This window comes from Leucopleurus acutus (assembly GCF_964270905.1).
Source record: "Leucopleurus acutus genome assembly, chromosome: 11".
In the NCBI taxonomy this organism is placed as follows: Eukaryota; Metazoa; Chordata; class Mammalia; order Artiodactyla; family Delphinidae; genus Leucopleurus; species Leucopleurus acutus.
The window spans coordinates 95,291,524-95,301,984 of record NC_139152.1 but is presented as its reverse complement, the minus strand read 5'-3'; the positions used below and the strand labels follow the sequence as shown (position 1 = coordinate 95,301,984).

The following is a 10,461-nucleotide window of genomic DNA, read 5'->3' as shown; positions in this document are numbered from 1 at the left end:
GGGAGGAGTCAGGGACAGCCGGTACCTGACAGATATGGAGAAGTCCCCTGGGGAGCTCTGGCTGGCCCGGATGATGAAGCAACCAACCTCCTTGCCCATCAACAAGCTCTCTGCCTGGTGTCGTGAGAGGCCTTCGTGAAACCATCTATCAGGTGAGATAAAAGCAGAGGATCTTGGTGAGACGCCAGAGTGATGGTAGGGGTGAGGGTAGGGAGGGAAGGAAGTAGGGGAGAGATGATCCAAAGGGAGAGAGGCTGGGGACTGCTCAGCAGAGAGCAGACAGAGACCAAAGAGGGGCCAGGTGCTTTTGAAACTAAACAAACGCTCCAGCAGTTTGCAGGCGAGGCAAGTGAGTGTTCCCCTTGAGGCACCTCCTGTCCCGTTCCCCCGGGAGAAGTCTCTCTCCTGCTTGGAAATCCTGAATCATGGAAATGTGCCACTGCACCAAACGGGACAGCGTGGGAGTCACTCACTGTGGGGAGTGGCTTCCTGCAGGCAGCTGTGAGAGGGATGTCTCTAGAAAAGAACTGCAGGGACAGGGACCCCTTGGGGCACTGGAGGCAATGGGCAGGGCCTTGGGTGCCAGCTCCGGGCTGAGACCTTGGTGGCCGGGAAAGAGAGTCACAGCCCAGGGCCCCTGGGTGGCGTGGGGCGGGAGCGGCTGTGCTCCCTGCCTGGCAGAGGCTGCAGGGCACCCAGGGAGGCCCGCACACACACTTGGAAATAAGCAAGGCTGGTAGCAGCCAGAGAGAGGCATCTACACAGCCAGCTCCTGGGCCCTCCCCAAAAACCAGGCTGGAAAATAATCTTTACCCTGGAAAAGAAGAAACCAAGGAGAAACTGCTCTTTCAGGCTGGCAGCCTTTGGAAGCATTGCTGCAGGGGGTACAGCGTATATGAAAAAGGCCAAACACTTGCACAGGGGCAAGTCAAACAGTGGCTACAGCCACGGGGCAGGAGGCCAGAAACCTCTCTCAACCACAGAGAAGCGGAATAAGTGTTTGCAATCCCTCAGCAGCCAAAGGTAGGATGGTATCCTTTTGCTGCAAGGTGCCTGCTCTAATTGCCACCCCTGGAAAGCCAGTATGTGTGTCCCTTTAAGATGAAGGTCCAACGGGCCACAGCTTTGGATTCCTTTGTGAGCAGTTTTCCCTGTGCTCTTTGGAACGTAGGAACTGAACAGACATGGGTGGCAGAAGAATGTCCTTCCTCCAGACCTGGGACTTGCAGGGGAAGGTTGGTCGGGCTCTGAGGGGAGCCTGGAGATCTGCCTGGAGATCCTGCCAGAGTGTTTGCCATGCAAACCTACCATGCTGATGAGTGGCCACCACAGGAAATGTAACGGGGAGGGGAAGAGAGTGGGACCCCCTCCACAGCAGCCATCCTCAGAGGAGATATCTCGGAAGAGGCGGCAAACAGTGAGGGGACTGTTCAGAAAATACACACTTGTCCTCCATCTGGAATTTGATAAGTGACTTCCCTCAAGACTTGCAAAAATGTCCACACCCTGCATATGAAACGAGTGCCAGGTTTTCCTATTACACATCGTTCCAAAAGCTATTCTTTCATAGCTAACAGCTTTTATTAAACATCTACTCTGTGCTGAGCCTCCTTCTGGGGATATAGCGGATACAGTGGTGAGCAGCACAGACAAGGACCCTCATGGAACTTGTTATATTCTAGTGCGGTGGGGAGAGACACACCATAAACAACAAAGTAATAAGAATGTTAAGTGTGTCAGCTGATGTAAGTGCTGCGGAGGAAATGAAAACAGAGGAGAGATGGGGTGGGGGAGTCATTCAAAATATGGTGATGGGGGGTCTCACTGGGAGGGCGACATTCTAACTGTAAAGGAGATGGGGGAGGTGAGGAGAAACTGGCAAAGGAGTCGGGGAAGGAGCAGCCAGGGAGGCGGGAAGAGAACCAGGAAGAAGGATGTTCTGGAAGCCAAAGGAAGAGGGAGAGATTCCCCACATCGAATCGTGCTGACGTGATGGCCTACGATCGGCCACTGGGACCAGCAGTTCACGGTGACCTTGAAGTTGTGTGGGTTCTGGAGAGAATGGCAGGAGAGGACTTTAGGACGGCAAATATAATGATTCTTTTGAAGAAGTGGAGTCGTAGCTGGAAGGGGGTTTGGGATCATGGGTTTTGCTGTTTGGTTTCGCTTTTTGGTTTTTGGTAAGATGGGAGAAACTGCGACATCTTTGTTTGCTGCCGGGAATGATCCGGCAGAGAGGGAGGCAAGTTGATGCGCCAGAGAGGGGAGAACTTCTGCTCGAAGCGCAGATGGTCCTTTCCAAACAACTGCAGGAAAGGCAGTGTCTGCGCAGTTGCAGGATGTGGGTGGATGCAGCGAGTCAGGTCGGGTGGGGTCGAGGGGCTTTTCTGGGGGTCTCCGCTGTCCTGGAAGCCAGGCCATCCGCCGAGAGCGCGGTGGAAGAGGGGCTGCAGGTGTGCCGTGCTCACCTAGAAGATGACAGGGCAGCCTCAGGGGCCCCCTGGCTGAGGTCAGTGGTCATTCTGTTGGTTCAGTGGTCACTTTGTTCTTCAGCTAGACCCTGACCCTCACACAACGTTAGATTTCTATCTCACCCCTGTGGTCAATTCTTGAGGTGCACGTGACCCAATCTCAATTTTTCGTTTCCTCTTTATGGAGGGAATTTCCCTGACCTCTCTCACTGGTGCGAACATGGTTTCAGGAAGGCCGAGAGCTTCGTCCTCCTGGCTGGGATGGAGGGTGGGTTGGGAGATAAAAGAGAAGAGGCCTGAAGGAGCAGCTGTTGAGGTGGAGTGGCCGAGAGCGCACCCCACGCACCCCCGGAATTCTTGGAAACCCCATGGTTGCAATTATACATGATGTTAGTTTATAAACTTAAAATAGGTGATTCTTTTTTTTTTTTTTTTGCGGTACGCGGGCCTCTCACTGTTGTGGCCTCTCCCGTTGCGGAACACAGGCTCCTGGCGCACAGGCTCAGCGGCCATGGCTCACGGGCCCAGCCGCTCCGCGGCATGTGGGATCTTCCCGAACCCGTGTCCCCTGCATCAGCAGGCGGACTCTCAACCACTGCACCACCAGGGAAGCCCAAAAGAGGTGACTCTTGCCCATGGTATAAAATTCAAACGAGAATGCTGTGCAATGCGAATCTCCCTCCCACCCCTGGCCTTCAGCTGGGTGGTTCGCTCTCCAGAGGCGACCATTTTTGACAGCGTCCGGGCTGTGCCGGGATCATTTTAGTGGCTGCTGCGGTAAAGGGGAGTGTGTGGGGCAGGCCCATCTCAGCAGGCTGGAAATACTTACTCAGGAAACTTGATGTCTATAAAGTTCTTGGGCACGTATCCTTCTTGGCTCCTAAGCTCCGCCTTGAACCACTCCTCTTGATTACTTAAGATCTACAGGGAGGAGAAGGAAGGACAAAGACACTGTGGGGAGGACTCCACGGAACGGGAGAAAGGGGTTGCAGGGCAAAGAAAGCGCTCTGGGATTTAGAGGAAAATAAGCCGAAGAAGCCACACAGCCGCTCGAGTGGGGAGCGGCTGGCTTATCTTTGGAGTTTGGCTTCCCTTGACCCCCAGCTATTTCTGTCCACGTGGGCCACCCACCCATAGGACCGCACCTGGCCTGACCTCCCAGACTCAGGGCTCAGGGGCTTCCCTGAACCCCTTTTCTCCTTCTGTTTGGGAGATTTGTGTCCCAGATCTTAGCACTTTAAGCTCCTCATCTAGGCAGGTAGTTTCTCCTTCTCTGCCAGGTAACAAGGAACCTTTTAATTTTAATTTGCTCTTCCTTTTTCACACCAGCAGATTAAAACGTAAACATCAAGCGGGGGGCTAGCTTTGAAAACAGTAACTCTTGGTGTTCACACTCCATGTTTTCACAAAGAGTTTGGACATAACTCAAGATACCTGGAATGCCTTTTCTAAACTTGCTTTTAGACCCAGATCATAGGCAAAACCAGAAGTTCTGTCTCATTACTGTAGTGTCTTACCTCGACCACGACCCCAAATGTCATCACCTGCTCTGATTACTCGTCTGACCCTCCAGACGTGGCTCTATGTGGCTTCTGGTTATTCCAGAAAATCTTTTACCATCAAAAGACAAATATCTGCCCCCCCCCCACTGAGAACGTTTCTAAAATATGTAACGCAGACTCAACAATAATTCAAAATGAAGATGGCAGAACAAAAAGATGGGAAGAAACTTGGCGATGTCATGGAGCCGCTGAATTAGCCACCCAGGAGCCCTCCCACTTCTGGACTTTGCGGGAGAAATTATAAATCTTCTGTTGTCGTTTAAGCCAATTTTAGTCTCTGTTTCTTGTAGCTGAAAATGTCATACAATAATAAAGAGGATAGCAGAAGATGGATAGGAAAGGTTGCTCAGAGGAGAGGCCATCTGGGTTGCCCAGGCAATGAGAGGAGCTACCCAGGCGAAGTCTGATGGCAAAAGAGCTACTTCTGGGGAGTGAGGAAGGAAGGTGCATTCTGGGGACAAAACACCTCGGTCAGGGGACAGTTTAGATTGTGACTCCAGGAGAAGAGAGAGGGGAAACCAGGGGCACAGGGCCTTGTAGCCCACGTTGAAAAGCATGGATTTTTATCTTGAAACGTATGGGGAGCCATGAAAGGCTTTTCAGCAGGGAAATAGCACAGGGAGAATCAGAGTTAAGAACGGCATGCTGTATCAGAGCGTGAAGATGGATTGGGGCGTAAAGTCAGGGGAGAAAGTGTAGGAAGACGCGTGTAGCCATCTAGGCAAGAGACGAAGGGGATCTGGCCTGAGAACAGGTGAGGACAGATTTCAGAGGAATCAGGAAGCACAAACGGGCAGGACTTCCTGACTGTTCGCAGAGCCTAGGGAGAAGGGGAATTCTGGGATGCCTCCGGATTTCTGGCTTGGGAGACTGAGTGGGTGGCGATGCCTTTACTAAAATAGAAAATACAGGAGGAGGAGCAGGTCTGAGGGAAAACTCACAGACTTCAGGTCGCCTGTACGGGAATCGAGTTGCCCCGGGACGCTCTGAGAAGGAAGGATTAGCGAGCGTTGGAGATGTGTGTGGGGCTCAGCGGAGAAGTGGGGGCTGGAGCTAGATTTCGGAGTCGATTCATCCAAAAGTGGGTGGACTTGAAGCCTCTGGTTTCTCCCTCCCAGAGATGGGAAGAGAGCTGAAGAGAGCTAAGTAATTGAGAAGCAGGGTTGACCTATTTCCAATATCACTCCTGAGTCTGGGATGAGAAGGCCTGGGGTCTAGCTTGGTCCTGTCACTAGCTGTCTGACTCAGGCGAGTCAACTACCATCTGCCGAATGGGGGCAATAAAAACTGGCCGGCGCCTCACGAAGCTGATGCAAGGATCAAATGCGCCCTGGTACCTGGACGTCCTTCAGAGAGTACAGGCTGTGTTTTTAAATATAATTCGGTAAAATGTGATATTCTTATGAGGGAGAACTCCAGCTCTGAAGGACACGGAAGGGTTTATAAGTTCTTTAAAGTGTTATATGTGTATGTTTTGGATGTAATCATGTGTTCTGAAGAAATAAAAGTGTGTCCCATGTTTGAGTTCTAGAATTGCTGAGAAAAGAAAACTCTATAGTTTCCGACATCAAATGTGACTGTCGGCATCACTAAGGGCGTGTGGGTACGCGTGTGCTGAGGGGCCTGTGGGGAAGGTGGGAAATCTAGGTCAAAGGAGGAGCCAGGGAGCTCAGCAGCAGGGCCTGGCTGCACATAAGGAACACGGGGGCATTTCGCTCTGCACCAAGCGTAGAGGCTTTGGAATTCCTTTCTCCCGTCACACCATGTGCGGCTTGGGTAGCAGCAGTCAAGTATCAGGGTGAGCAGGGATGAAGTAAAAGGCCATTTGGAAATCGATGCTGCACGGTAAGAACCACACTTCGCACTGAGCTCTCTGACCCCAAACCGGCTGCAATTTTAGTAATCGTGGCCCATACCCATCTACCCCCTCTAGCAACTGAAGATTGTCCCACGGTGCCAGCCATTTTCCCCACCACCCGGTGCTCGGTCGGCCTGAGATCTTGTTCCCAGGGAGGCGCATTTATCGGCTTTCTGTGGTGCATAGAAGGCAAGGTTTTAAAAAGATCTCATTTTCTGCAAAGAAGAGTCTTTGGGGGGAGGTGTTTTCCTCCTGCCGTTGTTGGCTCAGGGCCCAAACTTCCTCTTCCTCTCATCTCTCCATCTCCTCCGTCCCCCTATCTCTTTTCCCCATCTTGCAGAGCTGGGCAAGTTCAGCCTAAACGCATGAGGTTTCACCCTTAGCTTTGCTGTGACTTAATTCTTACAACGTTGCCTACCGGAATCATTTTCTGGGTTACATGGCCTGAGAATAAGTTAGACGTGGGAAGAAGACAAAATGTACGGTTGGGTGAATTTTAAAACTGGATGAAATTATAGCTCTTAGAGGCATAGCAGAAATCCGAAGTGCTGAAGAAGTTAATTACGTAGGTCTAACTCTGGGGGCTTTTCGGTTGCTGTTTTAGTAGGAAGAAACGGGGTCGTGTTAGACGTATTACAGAAGCAGATAGAGATGGCCTGGGTCGAGAGACATTTTTTCATAATGACCGGCAGATTCGAGCGGGACGAGTAAGTTGCGAGCTGTGTGCAGCTGCGGGTCCAGAGGGGCTGATAGGAACGCGAAACATCCAACCCCTGACTTTTGGAATGTGTCTCGCACAGGAGAAACGGGATGGAGTCATTTGGCCAGAGTTCTGTGTCCAGCATCCTGTTCACCATTCTGGGATCAGCATCTAGTGAGCACCTGCTGTTTGTACTTAGGTGCCGGGAATACAGAGATGAACAAGCTGGGGCCTGCGCCCCGGGGAACTCAAAGTCTGCAGGGGGCGGTTGATGGTAAGCGAGACATTTTGTGTACCTTCTAATGAAAATGTCTGTTTAGTCTTTTAGCGCTAAAGGCCAAACACGAAAGAACATTCCATGAGTGAATTGCCGGGGCAGTTAAGAGCTAGCCTTGAAAACAATTTCAAAAAAAAAAGAAAAGAAAAGAAAACAATTTCCAGGATCCTGGGGCTTGTTAGCCATCTCCGGAGGAGAGGGTTGTACATGGAGACCTACAGGCAGGCCCACGGACCACCATGATCCAGACCTTCTGTGAGGCTGAGCCGACAAGCCCCCTCCCCTTTCCTCTTTACCCCTGTGGCTGCAATGGATAGAATTTGAAAAGAAGGAGGGGTCTGGCTTTCTGATGGAATTCTAAATGAGTGTGCAGAAATGCAGTTAACAATTCAAGACATATGCACCGAGCCCCTACCTGGGGCCGTGACTTGTGTTAGATGCTGGGAATATACAAAGATGAACCTGGCAAAGCTCTGTTCTCACACCAGCGGGGGGATCACCCATTCGCTCATTCATCGAATGTTCATCATCTTTCTGTTGTTCTGGACCCCGAGGCAGGCCTGGCCCCAACCTGCGCAGAGCTCTGGGGAGTGGAACAGCCACCACGTGCGTGGACAATCAGGACGGCACGGGGCAAGGGCCGCAGCAGAGGTGGGTACTCAGGGTGCAGAGAGCCAGAGCTCGGCCTGCTTGTAAATAACTGTCCTGTGAGGCGGGGGTGTGAGTGCCTTGAACAGTGTGTGAAATGCTGTGGAGGAGCTGAAGAGGGAGTATTTAATCTACCGGGGTGGTCAGGAGCGGGGAGGATTAGGGAGGGTTCCCCGGTAGAGGTGGTCAAATATGTGTGTGTGGGAGAAGGACATTCAGAATACGGGGAGGGCCTGAAAAAGGAGAGTTTGTATATTGCAGCGTGACCTGGGGCATTTCATACACAAAGATGTGTGTGTGTGTGTGTGTGTGTGTGTGTGTGTGTGTCGCATGTGTGTATGTATATGTGTACGTATGTGTACATGTCCTTGCACGCGAGCATGATGAGGTTGGGCAGTAGGCTGGGGCCAGATGGCTTAGATTTCCATCAACTGGTCATGGGGAACCACTGAACGCTTCTGAGGAAGGAAGTAATGTGATCTGATTTATCTTCTGGAAAGATCCTTCTGGGACTGGTACGTAGAATGAAGGAGGAAGAGACGGGAGGCAATGAGGTCAGTCAAGGGAACACAGTAATAGTCTGAACAGTCAGAGGCAGCAGGAATTGGGTGATATTGACAATACAGTGATCATTTATTGAGCATCCAATTTGGGCTGAGACCATTACCCCTAATCCTTTCTATAACCCTGCAAGATAGGCATGGCCTCCACTTATAGACGAAGACACTGAAGCTCAGAGGGGGAAAGTGACTGACCCAAGGCCACACAGCTAATGGGCTGGGACTCAAACTCAGATTTATCTGGCTCCAAAGTCCATGCTCCTTTTTATTGTACCAGACTCCTCTCCAGTGAAGAAGGGATTGCTTGGGAGATATGATAAAAGAAAAATATTCAGGGCAGAGAGCAGTGTTTAGGTGTGGGACAGAGCTTCATTTAGATACAGGAGAGGGGCCGTTAGCAGTGTCTAATCCTACAGGGGTTTAGTAGGGTCCTTACATTCCACAATGAGGACATCTCCAGTGGACTTTAAGGGAGCGTTGGGGGTAAAAGACAGATTCCAGAGGGTTCCAGTGGCGTGAACAGGAAGTGAGGGAGTGGAGGCACCCAGCATAGAGAATTCTCCCCAGTGCTGGCAGTGAGGAGAAGAAAGAAATTAGGAGCTGAACAGAGAAGCAGATTTGAGGGAAGTTTTTTTTTTTTTTTTTCCTTTTTCCTTTTCTGGGGAATAGGGAAATTTTAAGCCAGATAGTAGGTTCTGTCTGAAATGGGAGCTGAGGGATGCGACTTGCCCCCAACCCCCCAGGGAGGTTCTCTTTTGGGTGAAAACACTGGAGAATGGTAGATAATCACATGGTCACAATACCCCACAAGGAAGGGAGGGACTGCTCACCTTGTCGCAGACCCCTGTGACCTTGGTAAGATCCCAAGGAAGTGAAGGTCACTTTTTCCTGGGTTAGCAGCCCAAGCAATATTTTGACCTTGAGAAGTTCCAACATGGAAGGCATACTCTTGGCAGCCACATTACCAGATCTTGCAAGATGAGAGCAGTCAGAGGGATAAACATTGGGGGGTTAAAATTCCAAACCACGTCATCCCACCTGGTTTGTGCTCCACAGACACTTTCCAAGTCACCCTCTCACATATGATAGGGTTCTTTCTATAGCAAGCATTTATCTTCGTGGAGAGACAATGGTGGTCTCAGTGCCACTGGGTAGTCTCAGGAGGCCCATATGGGTTGCTGAGGACCGGGGATCGGGGTATCCAAGGTGCTCTGAGGCCAGGCAGAGGGGCATAGGTGCCAGAGATTCCCCAGTGGCCTCTTGAAGGACTCCTATGCTATTTTGCACAAAACAGGGGCTAAGATGCAGAGTCCGTAAGCATGGTGCATGAAATGTGGGAGGAGTCCAAGGCCTCTTCAGTTCAGCAAGTGGCCACTACAACTCAAGTGCGGGCGGAAGAAAAGTTGTGAGGAACCCCTGAGTGGTGGGTGTGCATGGCCTTTGTTGACCCGCATCTCCTCCAGCTGACTTTCCAGGTGTCCCCATCCACACCTTCCTCCTGTAAGTTCCAGCCATGCTGAAACTCACAACGCTGACCTAATTCTGCCTGGGCTCGCCCACCTCTGAGCTTTAGCCAAAAGCCCGAATCACCTTCATTGTGTTCCCTGACAACTGATGTTGCCACCCGTTCCTACAACCCCATCTTTCAAGGTGGGATCACTTGTCCCCTCACCTGTGCTCCTGGGCACTCAGATAAGACCATCTGTGACAGCCCTTTGGATGGATTTGTTTCCCCCTCCAGACCACGAGCATCTCAGGACAAGGATGGTGGCTTATGCCAATCGGATTTCCATCACCCGGCCTGGTAGCTGGTGCACAGGCGCTCAGAAGGAACCCTTTTGAATGAGGCAAACTTCACATTTTGAAAGGAACTGTGTGTATTTCTTGAGAAACAAAGGATGGATTGTTAGATTAACTCAGTGGCTAAACCGGAGTAACCTAAACTCTCCCCGGCTCTCCCGGGTCCCGCGTCACCTACCTTCAGAACATCTCCAGCGTGAAAGCTCAGTTCATCCTCTCCTGAGGCCATGAAATCAAACTTGGCAATGGCTTCCATGTTGTAACGCGAAGCTGGAAGGGAAATAATGTGGTCATTGTGCCTTTCTGCCAGGAGGAGGGCAGTCTTAGCAGTTGGTGGAGAGGGTCCAAGGTCTCCAGGCCAGAGAGGAAGGCGTAGGCACACAGTGAGGGCTTTTGTTTTCAGAAAGAGCTGCACGAGCTGCTAGGATCCACTTCCCGGCATCATTCTGTGAATCCCCAGATGCCAGGAGCAGGAAATGAAGGCCAGCCACCACCTTTCCCCTTCTCCTTTCATCCCCATTTGCTGTCCTGGCCTGTAAGCGTTTCTGGGGCATCTCTGTTTCCGGTTGATAAGGACAGAAGACT

General features: G+C 51.3%; 1 protein-coding gene across 1 annotated transcript in view; it reads right to left on the bottom strand.

The window, feature by feature from the left end:
• GRAP2 (GRB2 related adaptor protein 2) overlaps positions 1 to 10,132 on the bottom strand; it is a gene marked incomplete at both ends in the record, with an annotated part of 11,643 nt that extends 1,511 nt beyond the window's left edge. Inside the window, 3 exons of the mRNA XM_082850468.1 lie at positions 31 to 145; positions 3,301 to 3,392; positions 10,055 to 10,132. Coding sequence (XP_082706594.1) covers positions 31 to 145; positions 3,301 to 3,392; positions 10,055 to 10,132 — 285 coding nt within the window. The remainder of the gene's footprint in view (positions 1 to 30; positions 146 to 3,300; positions 3,393 to 10,054) is intronic.
• Between the last annotated feature and the right edge of the window lie 329 nt (positions 10,133 to 10,461).